This window comes from Ornithorhynchus anatinus, chromosome 16 (genome assembly GCF_004115215.2).
Source record: "Ornithorhynchus anatinus isolate Pmale09 chromosome 16, mOrnAna1.pri.v4, whole genome shotgun sequence".
NCBI lineage: Eukaryota > Metazoa > Chordata > Mammalia > Monotremata > Ornithorhynchidae > Ornithorhynchus > Ornithorhynchus anatinus.
The window spans coordinates 8890166-8908682 of NC_041743.1; the positions used below are offsets into that span (position 1 = coordinate 8890166).

At 41.5% G+C, this 18517-nt stretch overlaps 1 protein-coding gene across 4 annotated transcripts in view; it reads left to right on the top strand.

The window, feature by feature from the left end:
* Positions 1 to 18517, top strand: part of SOAT1 (sterol O-acyltransferase 1) — a 46120-nt gene that overhangs the window by 8514 nt on the left and 19089 nt on the right. For 3 of the 4 annotated variants that reach the window (XM_039914293.1, XM_007668934.3, XM_007668935.3), the window contains 4 exons: positions 2006 to 2141; positions 14900 to 14958; positions 18097 to 18248; positions 18366 to 18425. In XM_039914293.1, the coding sequence (XP_039770227.1) occupies positions 2018 to 2141; positions 14900 to 14958; positions 18097 to 18248; positions 18366 to 18425 (395 nt within the window). In that variant the 5' untranslated portion in view covers positions 2006 to 2017. Of the gene's footprint in view, positions 1 to 2005; positions 2142 to 6230; positions 6345 to 14899; positions 14959 to 18096; positions 18249 to 18365; positions 18426 to 18517 lie in introns of those variants that run through there. The other variant, XM_029080707.1, reaches the window with a different exon arrangement.

Genomic DNA, 18517 nt, shown 5'->3' on the forward strand with positions numbered 1-18517 from the left:
TGGGGAGGGGGGAGAAGTGGGATGAGGGCAGCCTGAGTTCACTCTGCTGTCCAATAAGGCATGAAACCACTTTCTCAGCGCCTTCAAAAAAGGATGGGGTGCCACTTCCTGCATAGCAATGTTGGATGGAGGCCAAGCTAATGGTGTCACCCTCAAGGTGCTGAGTCCATGGATGGGCTCCTGAACTTGAGACAAATCTGATTTTCAAAAAGCCAAATGTGACTTAGAGTGCCAGATCTAGGTTAAGCGCCCCTTCTGGGCAAGCGCTTACTTTTAGATTTTTGTCAATGAAATACCGAAACTGCAGTTAGACTCTAAAGTTAGATGAAACTTAGGTTCACTGATTTTTTTTTCTAATAACAATTACATGGTTAATTACTAACTCTTCAGTTTGTGGGTTTTTTTAAAAGTCCTTTTTCTTTCTGCCTACCTAAAAGTTGTTTCACTGCCTGTGAGTCCCTCCATTAGAGCAATCAGGTGGCAGGTAGGTAGCATAGCATTGGAATAAGTTAAATTTGTAGTCTTGTTTTGTAACTGGTAAAATACCTGAGTAAGTCTTTTGGAATACCTATACCGTTATTGCATCTCTGTTGCCATTACCATATACCTGAGAGTTGTCTTCTCTTTTAAGTAAAATTATGTGCAGAATGGCAGTAATGTAACAAGCGAAGCGTTTGTTTTAGGACTCGTTAGTAGTGGTTAAAAAAGGTACTCCAAGGAAAACGTAAGCTTCATATGAATCATTTAAAAGTCTCAGCATGTACTTAATGATGGCAGTAGCTTGTCATTTTTATCCATTCAAATGACAGCAAGAGCAGATATTGGTTAAGTTCAGTTTCCCCATCCTTGTTACTTCCACTTGTTGCTTTTTTTCTCCTCCTGCCAGCACTGTGGATGCAGTGGAGAGGGACTGAAACATATTTGGTTTGAAGCCCATATAAGATTGAGAGTTTAGAGACTACTGAAGCCACCCAGAGCCCATCCCTTTCTTTCCTCTAACCCCCTTCACAACCAACCACTGTGTGCCAGAAGCCTCCTTTTAGAGATTTTAAAATGCTGTAACTAAAGATAGTGTGCCTGGAATGGTGAGAAGTCTGAAGAATGCTATTGACTTAAACATTATCTTCGTTTGCTGACTTGGTCACTGCTTATTCATTGTTTTGGTGGAGGGAGTTGTTTTGTTTTTGCTGTATCTGTGTAGCCCCCCCCCCCCTTAGATTTTTGAGTCCTAGGTCTAAACTAATTATACTCATTTACACAAAGTAAACCATTACTGACTACCAAACTAATTTTTTACCAGTCTTTGATTAAGTGCTTCAAGGGCAGGAAGGGTCTCTCACTTGTGTGCAGCTCCCAAGCCTTTAGTTCAGTTTGCTGAACTTAGTATTTTTGCATGTGACATTAGAATAATTTGTATTAGAAACTCTTGAAGTAAAAGTGGAATTGGCTTGCAGTATTGTCACGGAGAAGCAGGTCTGAAAAATAACATTGTGTAATTTAAGAAATAAAACCCAAGTAGCAGAATTGAAACCCTCTTCTTTTGAAGCTTTTTAACTTGGAGAGGGAAAAGAAAAGCTTTCAAACTTCCCAAAGGGCTTGTTTACAATATATTTTCCTCTCAACACTTATGTACATATTCATAATTTATTAGTGTCTATCTCCCCCTCTAGACTCTCTCCCCTGTAATCTCCTTAAGGGCAGGGGATCTGTCTACCTACCCTATTGTATTGGATTCTCCCATGTGCTTAGTACAGTGCTTTGCTGGAAGTAAGCATACACTAAATACCATTAAGAGGAGTGCTTGTACTATTATGTTAGTAGTTCATTTGAAGACTATAATTGATATGGGGAGATTATATGGGTTTTATAATTATGTGCTCCCTTGGTTTGTAAGAGTGAAGCAGGTGAATATAATTCTTTTTTCTTTAAAGCAAGAAGGTCAATACACTTTAACCAGATGTTTAATTCAAAACAATAATGCCACTTCTTGCTTACTGTCCTATAGAAAATTTCCATCATGGTGGGTGAAGAGAAACCTTCTGTGAGAAACCGTCGGTTAAACTCCTCAACTTATGAGACCCTGGAGAAAGATGAAAACCAGAGAAGACCAGAGGAAGAAGTCACACAGACCCTAAATAACGGTGAGAGCTGTGCAGTTTGGTCACTGAAAGGCACAAATAATCTTACTCTCTAGGTTTCTTTGTGAGGCTAGTATAGACTCTTCAAGAAGGGGTTAAAAAGTCAAGGGAAATAAACACATAGCCTAAATCAAGTGGAATTCCAGCTCTAGTAAATTGTGAGGAGTCTCTTTTTTGGGTAGGGAGACTGAAAGGGAAAGGGTTTAGGAAATATGTCCTTGCCCTGGGATAGGATCTAGTAATCATTTAGTTTTTAAATTAAAAAAAAAACAAAAAAAAACATTGTATCCTTAATTTTTTTCCCCTGCCTCTAACTTTTTTATGTATATATTATAGCTATTGCATCAGAATCATTACTCTATTGTGAAGTTGAACTGGGTTGATGTAATTAAGGATTTGGAGCATAAAACTTGTTTGCATAGTAAACAAGCAGGGTGAAACTGTAAGACTGGTGTGTAAAGATTCAACTCTTAGAGATCTTCACTTCCTTTCTCCCCTTCCTCTTCAGTTATTCACTGCTTTTTATTGAGTACCTATTGTGTGCAGACCACCATCCGAAAAACACTAGAGAAAGTATGGTAGAAGACATGGTTCCCTGTCTCAAAACTTAAAATTTAAAACCAATTTTGTAGTTTCCTTGGTGAAGCTTGAAGTGGTTGCGTTGAAATTTGCAGTCATCTTTTATTTAGAGAGCATTTGATTTTCTTCTTCTTAAACTGTCATTTAAAAAGCACCACGACACTATCTCTAGGATAACTCCGCTACCCAATGTGTTTTTTGTTTGTTTTGAGTACTACTGTTGCGTTTACAGAGGTGGCTGTGATCTGGATATATGTATTTAGTAGGCCCTGCAGCCCAACTGTAGAACTGTCCTAACAGCTGGTTGTGTTTATAAGAAAAAGAGACAGAGAGGGAACAAGTAGGAGTCCAAAGCCAAGCACTTTGGCCTAAGGATATGTGGGAGGGTAGGGGAAGCAAAGAATGTTTAAGGTTGATATCCTTTCCCAGGATATAAACATGTCTAGTGGTGCCCCTGCTGCTGATCCCAGTTGTCTAATGCTGCAGGATATGTTCTTGATCTTCCCCTGCCAATCCCCCCAAAAGGGATTTAATATTCTCAAATTCTAGGTAGTATATATTTTTTTTTATGTTGTAGAAGGTAAAAAGTATTTGTTTTAGCCTACTTCTTAAGCATTTACTACTTCAAATTCCATACAGATTTCTTATCGCTGAGTGTCTCCACTGCAAGCCTTATCTTGATATAATTTGTCAATCAGTGATCAGCAAAACTAGTTTCTTTTTCTTCTTTGGCAATCACCTTGATTTTTCTACTCAACTTAATTGTAAAAACAGAATCACCCTCATTTTCATGGATTTCAGTGACAAGGGACATTAACAGGTGTTCCAACCTTTCACATTGATCTTGATAGAGGGGTGATTTAAGAAGACAAAGAGAAAATTAAGTGGGGGAAGATGGAAGGAGTAGAAGAGGGAACCTGTAGCTCCTTGTGGGCTGGGATTGAATCTACCGACTCTGTATTATACTTTTCAAAGCACTCAGTCCAATGCTCTGCACATACGAAGCACTCAATAAGTACCACTTACTGATTGAGAAGGAAGGAAAAAGTTCTTCTATGGGTTGTCATCTCATCCTCTGCTGCTGCTCTTCAGACTCTCCCTAGGACTGGGCACAAGATGTCCCTCTTGCCCTTGTCCCAGAAGCCCCTGGAGAAGGAGTCACCTGTTTGCCTTTCCCCAGTTGACTGTCAGCCTAGAAAATTCTCTCCAGGGGTGGACTGGGGATTGGAGCCTTGGAGTCACTGCAACAGCCTGCACATCACAGCCATTGCTTCCTGGTCTGTATCTTCCAGCTCCAGTTGCTGCCACCCCTCAGGCTACCAATTCCTCTTTGCAGTGTTTGAGCCACTCTGAAATGCCCGGTGGGAGGTGGAGTGGCCTGTTGCCATTGCTCTTACTCATAATTTGCATGTTGAACACTCAGGGGGTCAGCATTCCCAGGCCTGTCTTCCCCAGTAAGTCCTTGGTGGGGAGGGAGGAATTATCTCCCTAGGCAGAAAGCAACTGCTGTGTTTTAGCATTTCATTTTACGCACTTAAGAAATAAAAATTCTGTGTAAGTTTCTGTTAAGATAGCTCTTCTGTAATGTGTTTTCATTACACATTTTGGATTAGAACACCACTGAGGAATTAGGGAACATTCTTCTCATAATGTACAGTGGTTTGAGTGCTGAATGGCTTGGTGAGGGAAGTAGTTTTTGCACATATGTGGAATGAGTACTACAATATGAGGTTCTTTGGGAACAAATTCCCTGCATTATAATAAAATATTAAGCACTTCTTACATGCCAAGCCCTTGGATAAATTCAAAACAATCAGATGAGGCCCTGTCCCACGTGGTGCTCAGTTGAAGAGGGAGAGAGAGCAGTTATTTTATTCCCCCATTTACAGATGAGAAAACAGAAGCATGGAGAAGTTGTGATTTTCCTGAGTTCACATAACAGGCAAGTGGCAGAGCTGAGATTAGAACCCAGATCTCTTGCTCTTTCTACTAGATCAGGAGATGCCACAAAGAAGAATTGCCTAAACTCTTATCATGGAAATTTGAATCTTGGCCTGCAAGGGGTGAGGGAAGGAGAAACTGGCCAGGTGTTGTCTTCATTTCTATTCATTTATTCATTCAGTTGCATTTATTGGGCACCTACTATGTGCAGAGCACTTTGTACTAAGCACTTGGGAGAGTACACATTACAACAGTCACACTCCCTGGCCACAGCAAACTTAATTTTTTAGTGGCCTCTCCCAAACTTCAACTTGAGCTCATTTAATGCAGTTCTTATGGCACACATGTTCAACCCACAGATTAGAACAGATCATGACTAAAGAGAAGTTATGCATAAATTCTGGATGAGTATCAGTATTCTTGTAATTGGACTGAATCCAGACCATTGCATCTTGGTATTTACAAGATCTTTCAGATCCAAGGAGGGGATAATGAAATGTAACAGTGACCCCTGTTCAAGTGACCAAGAAGGCTATCTTCCCCCTTCCTGTTTTCCTTTCCCCATCCCTCACATTTTCCTATCCCAAGATTTGCTGAACTATTTCAGGCTGTCTGAATTAATGCATATATGTCCAATTTAGGCTGAGCAACCTTAATGGGACACCAAGTTACAAACTCCTTTTGAACCCCCCTGCACACCTTTGAACTCCCCTCTCCATTTGGGTCTTCAATCATATATAGAAATTGGGTGAACAAAGGAGAGGGAGAAGGAGAAATGAGGGCTTAGGGAAGGCCTCTTAGAGTGATGGCTGGTACCTCCTCGGTTAAAGTAATAATGAGGCAGATGACCTTGTGGATTTAGGGGGGCATGACTGTCCCCCCACTTGCAGTGTTCAGAGGAGTATTCAGCTCAGCTCCCTTTAATAGATGTGTGTGGCCTTCAGTTGCTTCAATGGAAAAAGTTCCCCTTCTAAGTGGTGGATAACCTCCATAGTTTTATATTGTGGTGATGTGCCCTATTATTAGGGAGAAGCAGGGGAAATCTCATAACTAGCTTGGTTTTCAAGGATGATTATCTTAGTTTATATATTCTTGAATTCAGTTCCAATGGAAACTGTCACCCAGTTTTAGTTTGGAGTGCCTGTCTCATTCCTTCTTTAAGCCTAGTTATTAACTGTATATTTGGAATGGCACTCACACTGACTCATTGCTGCATCGGGAGACTTAAACGAAGAAAAATTTTAGGCCAGTTGGTTTATTCACTCATCTCAGTGAAATTCTGGCAATACTTTCTAGATGGTAGGGGGAACGTGTTTAAGTATTAAATAATAAAGGGTGGTACACTTTGCCTTTTTGTTTTGCAGGGGATGGGGTGGGTTGGTACTTGATCTGCCTGGACTTTTGCACTATATTTGCAAATATATAGCGGGGGGGTATGCCAAGGCTCACATTAAAAATTTGTAACTTCTGCTAACCTTTCACCCACTGACATGATTTTTTTTTTTAAAGTCAGTTGAAGTTTCTGTACACAATCACAAGGTGATGTGACTTAACTTTGCTTTTGAATTTCAGCAACCATGTGAATGGAAGCTCCTGTTTACAACCTTTAGCCCCAACTCACATCCCAAAGCTCTAGAGTCCAGTGTGATACAAGTGATGAGTTAAGACTTTCAAAAGGTACTCCAGGTCAGTAGTAGTTCATGGCAGGAATAGATAAATGGATTGTGACTGCCTGTTATCCATTCGACTTAGAGATGAGGTAAATGATTCACTGACCCCTTCACCCCCCCCCCCCAACTCAGAGGGCCTGCTAACTTAAATTTGATTATGAAGTCTTTTACTGCATTATACTACTTGTAAGTATCTGTAACCTAGCACTTTTTTCCCCACAAGGTCTAAGGCTTGAGGAGATATGTATATAAATACCAGGAACAAAAAGAATTGTCATGTCATGCATGTTAGCCAATCCTTTTCGACATAGTAAGAACAAATCTTTGTAGACAGAACTGAAAGTGCTGAAAACTATCATTTGAAGGGCCTCATGACATACATCTAAAAGTCTAAGTCGTCACTTATTAATAGCCAAGTCAGTTTTTTCATGTCTGGAAAAAATTGTTCAACATGCTTTATGGTGCATTTCTTCACTTTTTGGCTTTTAAATATCTGAGTAACATTTCCATATGTTGGTTAACATCAGTTATCCTTTATAGAAGAGTGTTTATTGGAAATTCTGTCCTGATTACATTTAAAATACCTGAAATGTTGAAGTGAGGAAAACTTTACAATGGGAAATAAAGCCAGTTTAACAAGATTAGTTAAAACACACAAACTCTTGCCAAATGTACTTATACAACACACCAACCAGGCATTTGTGTCTACTGTATGGAGTACTGTGGGCTTTATTTAGGAAACAATAGATTGAATTCTGAATTCTCCTACTTTCAGTTCATGGCAAGATTAAATCCAGGAGATATCAAGGTTGACACAACCTTCTAAAGTTGGCTAATCACTCTTTCAGGGTTAAGTTAGCTTTAGAAACCTTGAATTGAATTATGGAGCTAGTGAGAATATAGCACTTTAAAGAACCATCTCAAACTTTAACCGGGGGGGGGGGGGGGGGGGGGGGGGCGTTTCCCTTTTTTATTAGTTTTAATAGACCCACAAGTCTAGAAATCAGATCAGTTTATACCTTGCTTAGCCCCTTTGCAAATGTAAAAACTCTGATACTGTTTTGTGCTCCTAAAAAAGCCTCCTGGTAGCACTCCTCTGAGCATGGTTTGTGTGAAGAAAATTTTTAGCCTTTTTCTCCATCTGGGGTGAGCAGTGCATTTGTAAGTAAGCCTGCTCAGACCTTAACTCCCTGCCAGCAGCACATGCTGCATGTTCAGTGATTGAACTAATATCCTGAATATCATACAGGTAATAGAATGTGCTGTTGGGTTATTATTAGGTTCAGCATTGTAGATCTCAAGGCCTGACTAATCAAATCTTTTTATTGATGACTGTACTAAATGCTTGGGAGAGTAAAATACAATGGAGTTGGTACACATGTTCTCTCTCCACAAGGTGCTTATAGTCGAGGGGTAGACAGTAATCAGAGAAATGTAAACAAGTACTGTGGGGCTGACAAAAGAATCTAAGTGCAAGGGTAATGCAGAAGGGAGAGGGAGTAGAGGAAATGAGGGCTTAGTTGGGGAAGGCCTCCTGGAGAAGATGAGGTTTAAATAAGGATTTGAAGGTGGGGGGACTGGTCTGTTGGATATGAAGTGGGAGGGAGTTCCAGGCCAGAGGCAGGATGTGGGCTAGAGGTCGGCAGCAAGGTAGACCAGATTGAGAAATAGTGAGTTGGTTAGCATTAGAAGAATAAAGTGAGTGTGCTGGGTTGTAGCAGGAAATCAACCAGATGATATAGGAAGGGACAAGGTGATTGAGTGCTTTAAACCAGTAGAAAGGAGTTTCTGTATGCAGACGTGTGTGGGCAACCAACCACTGGTATTTCTTGAGGGGGACAGATGTGGACCAAATGGTTTGTAGAAAAATGATCTGGGCAGCAGAGTGAAGTTTGGGCTGGAGAGGGGAGAGTCAGACTAAGCCCCCCTTTTCCTCAAATCCCCCTCCACTCCCCCTGACTCTCTCCATATGTTCTGGCCCCCTCCACTCCGCCCCACAACACTTGTGTATATATGTACATACCTATAATTCTATTTATATGAATGCCTGTTTCCTTGTTTGATGTCTATATATCTGTAATTCTATTTATTTGTATTGATGCTATTGATGCCTGTTTAATTGTTTTGATGTCTGCCTCCCCCCGCTTCCAGACTGAACCCATTCTGGGCAGGGATTGTCTCTCTCTATTTGCAAAATTGTACTTTCCAAGTGGTTACTACAGTGCTCTGCACACAGTAAGCGCTCAGTAAATAGGATATGAATGAATGGAAGCCAGCAAGAAGGCTGATGCATTAGTTAAGGTGTGATATGTGCTTGGATCATAGTGGTAGCAGATGGTAGACATGGCATTCCAGGGTATTATCAGAAGTTTGGTATTATCAGAATTTTTGGTTTAGAATATCCAAGTAGGGAAGTCTGCTGCCTACTGATGAGTGCCTCAGTCTCACCGTCAACCACTGGCCCACATCCTGCCTCCTCAAATCCCACAGACATTGACTCTCCCCCACTTGAAAGCCTTATTAAAGGCACAGCACCTCCGAGAGGCCTTCTCTGACTAAGCCCTCTTTTCCTTTTCTTCAGCTCTCTTCTACAGCACCCTGACTTGTGCCCTTTGTTCTCTCCCTAGCCTCCCGCCAGCCCCATTGCATTTATGTACATAGCTGTAATTTGTTTATATTGATGTCGGTCTTCCCACCTCTAGACTGGAAGCTTGTTGTGGGCAGGGAATGTCTGTTGTACTTTACCAAGCACTTAGTACAGTGCTCTGCACATAGTAAATGGTCAGGCATGATTGAATGACTGAAATACTTGTTTTTTGACCTAGTTGATCCAGGAGAGGGTGGGTGGTTGTGTGTGTGTGTGTGTTTAAGAACTTGGATCTCCAGAAGACTAAGTTGGCTCCCTTTGGTAATAGCTCAGATCCCACTGTTCCTGGATAAAATATTGACAAGAACTGCATAACAAAGAGCAACCCACATGAGGCAAAACCAAAACTGCTGAAACAGCTGCATAACTACTGAATTAATGAGCAAAGTTGCTTGGTTATCAGAAGCTTCTGGTCGTGCATCAGGAGTTTCTGGCCAATCAACATCTAGATGGGGGCAACGAAGGGTTATGGAGAGAAATTGTTTCAGAGAAATTTGGGGATTTCTGAAAGAGGTTGCCTTTCCTCAGTTCTTCTCTTGCTTTTCCTTCAAGCTACCCTAGTTTTGGGTTTTTGGGCCATCTGCTCCCTCGCTAAAACTCCTAGTTTGGATTTTTCAGTACACTACCCCCAAGCTTCTGCCCTTCATATGTTAGTGCTTTTAGGATTAGTATTTCTTTGTCTTATGCAATAAGTATATATTGACAGACAATACTCAGTGTGCCAAAGTCTGTACTTGCAGACCTATGTTGAAATTCTGCAATGATACAATTTTCTCCACTTTATCTGGATGGTAATATCTAGAAACTTAACCAGGAACAAGCATACTTATTGTATTGAATAGTGGTTTGGATGATAAAATTCTACTTAAGGTTGAAAATTGGGTCATTTATGCTCATCGTGCCTGAGTAGGTGCACTTTGGATGTATAATTGAAGGTTTAAGTGATTTGCTCCCCTTCCCATCTGGGATTAATTTTTATCTATATCAAGTTTCTAGAACTTGAGCGTATTCTACCCTAATATTTAAATTCTTTTGGTAGATATGCTTTGGTTTGCTTTGATTTAGCTTCTTACTATAAATCCAAGGACTGGGAGGGACTTTGTTCAGACAGTATGAGCCCTTGGCTAATGTTTTATATGACAAATCATGATTATAGCTAGAGGACTGCAGATACAGTTGTCCGTGACATAGGAAGTAAGGTATTTTCATACCAGGGAGAATCAATTTTTAAAACAAACCAAAAGAAAAGCAGTTTACAGTATGCCAAGATAAGTTGTGGATGGCTGGCTTTGTTTAATCATAATTTTCAAGGCCAGCAAAATCTAATATGGATTAGAACTTCAAAATGAGGGGCACTTGCAGTTTTTCTCAGAGGTGCTTTATTAAAAAATAGGCCCAAAATGGCCATCATCAAGGATGATAATGTCATAGGAAATAGCCAGTTGTGACTGCTTTTCTCCTGTTCGAATGCATACATAACCACCCTAGTGGCTGCAGAGTTTTTTCAAGTTGTAGACTACATTTTCCAGATGCCTTTACCTTTCTCTCTTCCCAGCGTTGTCCAAAGTTGAAGGATGGGTATCATCTGGTATTTTAGGAGAGATGAATTAAAACTCTCTTCCTGGATGTGCCCCTGATGTTTGTGAAGGCCATGTTGGCCTTTTAGACCTTGTTTGCGTAATCCAGAAAATAGAGATAACAGTAGTCCCTTCCTGCCATACAACAATACTGTGGGGATGGTTTGTTATGTGTCTGTAAAAATACTATTTAAATAAATTTGCAGACATTTCTCCTACACATGGACATTCCTTTACTGCAAACTTTGTTATCCCTCATTTTGCCTACTCCCTCCTGTGTCACCTATGTACTTGGATCTGTTCACTTTTAAGCACTTGATATTCACCACTACCTCAGACCCCCAAAACTTCTGTACATATCTGAATTTTAATGTCTGTCTCTCCCTCTAGACTGTAAGCTCCTTGTGGGCAGGGAACATGTCTATCAACCCCATTGTACTCTTCCAATTGCTTAGTTCAGTGGTCTGCACTCAGCGTTGTTGATTGAACACTTGCTCCACTGGAAAAGATGGTTCAAAAAACAATTGGAATAGTACATGTCTTCTCTTACACAGGGTAAAATTTAAGAATTTTGTGAAAAATGAAAAGTGAACTGTTGTGTTCATTAGCATCTGGGGGGTTAAAATCTGAGTATAAAATCAGTTTCTAGCAAACAGTGACTCTTGGCAATTGGTTTCCTTTTGTAATGCTAGTGAAGGGCATAAAATAGGGTAGGAGGCCTTTTTGCCTGAAACAGCATGCCTGGCAGAAGCCCATCTCAGTCAGTCAGAGGTATTTGACTACTGAGCACAAACCAAGTGCTTGGGAGAATAAATCAGAAACAAAGTGCATATTTTGAGCTCAGGGTATGGTAATCATATTTCCCTATTCATTGCATTATGAGAACAGACACTATAGTAGCAATGACTGTATTATTCTTTAAAGAAGCTTGGATTCACCAGTGCTCAATGGGCTTGCAGACCATAGTGGACTAGCAATATATAACTGCTTGATATGGTTCTGGTGTCTTTAAAAGACCCTTTTAGTGATTTTTAACTTGTTTATTTTAACTTGAATTAACAAAGAAGATGAATTCAGAAGAGTAGTCACATTTTCTCCCTTCAAATTTCTCCTGATTATTTTGTGTAAATTTTCTTCTTGTTGAAAAAAATTCACAGTGTAACTGATGAACTTTCCCTATTCAGTCTCCATATCCATTAGAAACAGAGGAAGAGAAGGAAATGACAGGGCCAGATAGGTGTCCCCTCCCCCCCTTTAAAAAAGAAAAGAAAACAAAACACCCCTAAATTTGGAATCTAACTTAAGAGGAAGTTTGTCATAGTCCCGATTAAAATCACATCTCTTCCAAGAGGCCATCCCTGACTAGGCTCTCATTTGTATCTCTACCCCTTAATCCTCCCACCTTCAGCCCCATAATCATTTCCCCTTCATGGACTGTGAATCTCCCGAGTGATAAGTTCCATGACTGATTCCCAACTGCACACTTTTTCCCAGTGCTCTGCACACAGTAAGCACTTGATAAATACTATTATTATAACTTTAGTTCAGTGTTTGTTCATTCAATAGTATTTATTGAGCACTTACTATGTGCAGAGCACTGTACTAAGCGCTTGGGATGAACAAGTCGGCAACAGATAGAGACAGTCCCTGCCGTTTGACGGGCTTACAGTCTAATCGGGGGAGACGGACAGACAAGAACAATGGCAATAAACAGCGTCAAGGGGAAGAACATCTCGTAAAAACAATGGCAACTAAATAGAATCAAGGCGATGTACAATTCATTAACAAAATAAATAGGGTAACGAAAATATATACAGTTGAGCGGACGAGTACAGTGCTGTGGGGATGGGAAGGGAGAGGTGGAGGAGCAGAGGGAAAAGGGGAAAATGAGGCTTTAGCTGCGGAGAGGTAAAGGGGGGATGGCAGAGGGAGTAGAGGGGGAAGAGGAGCTCAGTCTGGGAACGCCTCTTGGAGGAGGTGATTTTTAAGTAGGGTTTTGAAGAGGGAAAGAGAATCAGTTTGGCGGAGGTGAGGAGGGAGGGTGTTCCAGGACCGCGGGAGGACGTGACCCAGGGGTCGACGGCGGGATAGGCGAGACCGAGGGACGGCGAGGAGGTGGGCGGCAGAGGAGCGGAGCGTGCGGGGTGGGCGGTAGAAAGAGAGAAGGGAGGAGAGGTAGGAAGGGGCAAGGTGATGGAGAGCCTTGAAGCCTAGAGTGAGGAGTTTTTGTTTGGAGCGGAGGTCGATAGGCAACCACTGGAGTTGTTTAAGAAGGGGAGTGACATGCCCAGATCGTTTCTGCAGGAAGATGAGCCGGCCGCAGCGGAGTGAAGAATAGACCGGAGCGGGGCGAGAGAGGAGGAAGGGAGGTCAGAGAGAAGGCTGACACAGTAGTCTAGCCGGGATATAATGAGAGCCCGTAATAGTAAGGTAGCCGTTTGGGTGGAGAGGAAAGGGCGGATCTTGGCGATATTGTAGAGGTGAAACCGGCAGGTCTTGGTAACGGATAGGATGTGTGGGGTGAACGAGAGGGACGAGTCAAGGATGACACCGAGATCGCGGGCCCGAGAGACGGGAAGGATGGTCGTGCCATCCACGGTGATAGAGAAGTCTGGGAGAGGACCGGGTTTGGGAGGGAAGATGAGGAGCTCAGTCTTGCTCATGTTGAGTTTTAGGTGGCGGGCCGACGTCCAGGCGGAGACGTCCTGGAGGCAGGAGGAGATGCGAGCCTGAAGGGAGGGGGAGAGGACAGGGGCGGAGATGTAGATCTGCGTGTCATCTGCGTAGAGATGGTAGTCAAAGCCGTGAGAGCGGATGAGTTCACCGAGGGAGTGAGTGTAAATGGAGAACAGAAGAGGGCCAAGAACTGACCCTTGAGGAACTCCAACAGTTAAAGGATGGGAGGGGGAGGGGGATGTCTCCCCCTCTACACTAGAAACAAGGAATATAGACAAGTAACCATTCTTCAGGACTGAAAAATGTAAATATCAGGATCCCCAACAGATCCATGCTAGGACTGCTTTCATTTTCCATTTCACAAACGACCTGGAAGAGAAAATGTGTGGCTTCCATTCAAGACTCCAGATTTGCAAGTGACACTAAGCTCTTTTGGGTGGATAATCTTGCTGTAGGACCAATAAAACGGAATGATTGAGCTGAAAACTGGCAGGGGCAATATTGAAGCTCAAGGTAGTGAACCTATTGGAAAATAATCCAGACTAAAACTATGTGATGGTTCTGGGTTGTCAAATTTAAGAAATATATCTTGGAATCATCATTAACTATTCTTTTAAATAACTGGTCCATTATCTGGCATCATTATGAAGAGGTTAGAAGACATAGAGTTATTCTGTGAGTAAAATCCACACCTGCAGTAACGCATTGTGTTTGTCGTGTCGTAGGAAGGCAACGTAATAGAGTTTGAGAAAGTACAGAAGAAGGCAGCCAGAGTGATCAGGGAAATTGAGAGAATAGTCCTTATGAGAAACTGAAAAAGTGCAGGTTGAGTGGAGATATGACTGATGTTTGTAAACTCATGAAGTGAATGGGGCAGAAATTGAGTTCACCAAATCCCAAAACATTATGACGGGGGATATGACCTTATGAAACTTGAAAATACCTATAGCTTGTGGTAAGGATATAAAACTTATTCTAACCAAGTTGTACCAGTTCAAAGGTGATTAGAATTCTTCATATGGATGAGCATTCCATAGTGGGTTCATCCCTAACTGTGAGGATGAATGTTAGGGGGGCAGTCATTACTTAGTTCCTCCAGAGGTTTAGTTGTCACTCTTTAAAACAAAAAGTTGGGATGAATGGATCATTGGTCTGAACCAGTAATGACATTTCTTATTCTTTATGGTGACTCTTTGCTACTCTACACTGTACCTTTGTGAGTACCAGTAGAGTAGGATTACAAAGGGTATGCTGAAAAAGCATGAATGCTTTAAAACTTGAACCATTGGAAGACTGGGACATGGAACTGCTGCCAAGTGAGTCTAGTCCAGAAATGGCAGTGAAGCAGCATTGGGAACATTTGCAATGGGTCTGAAGGCACTTGGTTGAGGGAGTACAATGGTCATGGGGGGGGGGGGGAGGGTGAGTTGGAATAGTTGGGAGAGAAGTTGTAACTACCTAGGGTCATCTAGCCCAGGAAACGTGGAGAGATGTTGGTGGGGGAGAATGGGAAGGAAGAGAGAGAGTGGAGATGGGGAAGGGATTCGGAGTCATCTGTTCATTTTAAGATGTGTTTTTTCTCATATTCTCCCAAGCATGGCAACTAGGTCTATTGGTCAGTTGAAAATGGGACATAGAGTTGTTGTGGTTTTTTTTTGTCTCCCTCTTCAGGTCGACTTGACATCCAGCAACTGATAAGAAAGAAAATACAGCTTACAGCAGAAGCGGAGGTAAACAGCACTGTTATTGCCAAAGCACTAAAATGTAGTGCAAAGGTGCCAAATGGACTGTATAAGGCAAAATCATGTTAAATCTCTTATAAAAAATTCTTTTCCACTTGGGGTGGGATTTACCATCATTTAGAACAGGGTAGGCTCTGGTGACCTCGATTCATTTTAGTCTCCTCATTTTTGACTTATCAAATGCAAGATTTTGGGTAACCTGGTCCTAAAATCTGCACTTTGAATAGTTAGATTTTTAGAAATGCTCTTCCCTTGGAGGCTTGCCAAAATTTTAATAAGGATTTCCTGTGGGTTTTTAGCTAATTATTTACTAGACTAATAAACTAAGGCTTGTCTTCTCCCCAACTCTGCCCACAGATAGAAAATAAGTGTTTACTTATTGGAGTTTGTTTTAATAGCACTATGCTCCAGAAAGGGAGTGAACTGGAGCTGCCTGTACTAGATTTTTAATCAATCATATTTATTGAGCACTGTACTAAGCACTTGGAGTACAGTATAACAAAGTTGGTGAACACATTCCTTGCCCACATTGGGCACACAGTCAAATGGGGAACAGTGTGTGGCTTTGTCCTTAGAGAAAGGGACATCCACCCTCAAAATATATTTTTCCAACATAAAAAAAAAAACAACAAAACATTTCTTGTGCTTAGTACAGTCCTCTGCACACAGTAAGTGCTCAGTAAATATTGTTTGGTTTTTTGGTGTAGAGCACCTGCAGTCCTGGGCCTCCCATCTTGAGGTCAAGTAGCTAGCCTCCCTTGAACCCACTGTCTGGTGCATGCTCTTTCTCTAGGCAGCTAGGAGGTCCTAGGATTTGGGTAGGTTTTGACTCCTTTCCTTTATGTCCTTTTGGCCTTGTCTTGTGGATGTCAGTGCTATAGTTTGCCAGGCAGGGAAAATGTGCACTGATGGGGGTGGCCCTGACTAGATCTTGTTTGTCCATTTTGCCCTGCGGTCATTTTCTCACTCCCTCAGAGACTATAGCACTTAATGCTGCAGTCACTGAGTGGGGCAAGCCAAGGCTTCCTGCCAGGGAAGGTCAAATGGCTTGCCTGGAATTTTATTTTGCCAGTTTTTTGTCCAGTCAACAGGACTTCCAGAAAAGAGGTAAGACAGTGGGTGGCAGCCCTTCACTGCAACATGGACCCACTGCAGTATGATGAACTGTGAAGCTTTTCATTATAGTAATTGCAGGGTTCATTGTAATGTAATCTGAGATTATAATGATTAAGGACTGTCAACTGGGAGTTCAGAAATATTGATTTGGTACTTGATTGTGTGGCTTACAAATGCTACTTTTTAAATCTATTGATCTAATCAGAACATTATCAAAGGTCTTTGTTAGCTGTAGTTGCTTATTTAAAAAAATTTAAAAATATAGAATTATCAATCTGAAGCAATGTGTTGTCCCAGAAAATAGCTCATTCCTTTCAAAAGCAACAAACTCTTATTTCAAACAGATCAGCTATACAAAGACTAATAGAGAACATCTGTCTCTGAATTTGGTTTGTGAAATAAAACACTTGTTGAGTACCAACAGTTAATACTACCCTACTTAGATTGCCGTACTACCCTGTTGGAACTAACTTCAGGTGGCAAAGCCTTGTTAGAGCTTCAACTCTGGACTGTGAATGAACTGTAAATTGAGCCTGGGTGTTCTCTGAGTGGGAGTTTCTCATCTTAAGTATGATCAGTGGACTTCTCTCCATTTTGTTATGAAATATTTTGAAAACAAGCCCAAAATTCAAGTACCAATCTCTTCAGGATCCTTTCATTCTATTTCAATAGTCCTTATTATAAAGTACTTTTTTATTTGCTTCTGTTGCTTGACAGAACTATTTCTCAGCCCCTTAGAAGGGCATAAGAACTGGGAGCGATGCCAATACTTTAGGACTAACCCTCTGAGGGAGCTTACTGCAGGTGGGTGAGGGGGGAGTGCTCTACCCTCTCATCCACCTGATCTCAGAGGCTCCTGTCCTTGCTCTTCAAGGAGTGTGAGCAAGTCTGGGCTACGGGCTGAGCATCAAAAGATTGAGGCCAGTCCAGCTCTGAGCCAGCTGCTTCCACCCTCAGAGGCTCTTGAGTGACCTCAACACAGCTGTGGTTGCAGGTAAAACCTCCTGGCATGCCCTGACTCTGAGAACATCAAGTTGTGGTATAAATAAATGACTCTGTGGTCGTCTTGGAGTGAGATAGAAACAGCCACAGGAGGAAGTGCCTGCATTTTGCAGGATATTAATGTCAGAGTGAGCACGTGAGGAGGTTAACAACCAGCTGAGTGAGAGGACTTTACGCACCAAAAATCTTTGAGTGGTCTGCTGACCAAAATTGCCCACCTGTAATCCTTCCAGGCCTAGCGTGAAGAGGAATTTAGTTACCTTCATAAACAATAACCAACTTGTTTTAGACTAAAGCTCATAAGCATGGCCTAGTGGATAAAGCCTGGGAGCCAGAGGACTGGGTTCTAATACCAGCTCCACCACTTGCCTGTTGTGATCTTGGGCAAGTCACTGAGCTTCTGTTCCTATTTTCTCAACTGCATAATGGGGATTCAATACCTGTTCTCCCTCCAAATGACTTTGGTTTTTCTTTATTTCTCAAGAAAGTCTTTTAGAAAAAGATTCTCTTTTATATTAAGTGTAAGATTAAGTTATATAATATCTTTGTGCATATAAACACATTCTCTTCATACTAGTACAAATCTAATGGAAAGAACTGGATGTTAGCCATGGGACAGTTGCATTCAGGGAGACCACTGCAGGCATCCCTACTGCACACTCTGGTCTGTTCTCTTCCTTCCTCTCATCCACCGTTACCTGAGGCTGCTGTTCCAGAGTAAAAATAGACTTGGCCATAATAAAGAGTAAAGCATTCAATCCATACTCCAAGTAGGTCAGGAGGGCACAGAACTCACCCTGGAGATCCCTTTGGCTTTGACTGCTTGGAACCTCTAACTGACCCTGGGGTTTCCTTATAGCCCAGGGACTATTAACAACTTGATCTGGCTTTATCAACTTTCCCCACTAACAGATGTAAAATTGCTCTCTTCATTTTTGTTTATACTATGTAATATGCAACTCTCTGAGAAGCTGTAGTGTGACTCTTTTTTTAATCTAAACTTGGCAGCAATTGAAGCCAGTTTTTATGAAGGAAGTGGACAATTACTTTGATGAATTTGTGACCAGTTTGATCGAGAAATCAACATCTCTGGACTCTTGTAATCCCTCTGCCACATCTTTCTCTACTCTCTCAGAGAGAAAAGAACATCACAGAATCAAGTAAGGATTTTTCATGGGTAGTTTGTCATTTTTTAATACCTTTACTATCATAGCATTACATTTCTTATGATTTTCAGTTGTGTTAATTACCCTTTATTTTATTCTCTCCATCTACAGAGAGCTGAGAGCACCTCCAGAACATGGGAAGATCTTTGTTTCAAGGAGATCTCTTTTAGAGTGAGTATTTAAACTACCTTTACCTTTTACCAGCTTTGAGTCTAAAATTCTACTCCTGAAAATAAAATTTCCTTCTCATCCCCATTTTAAAG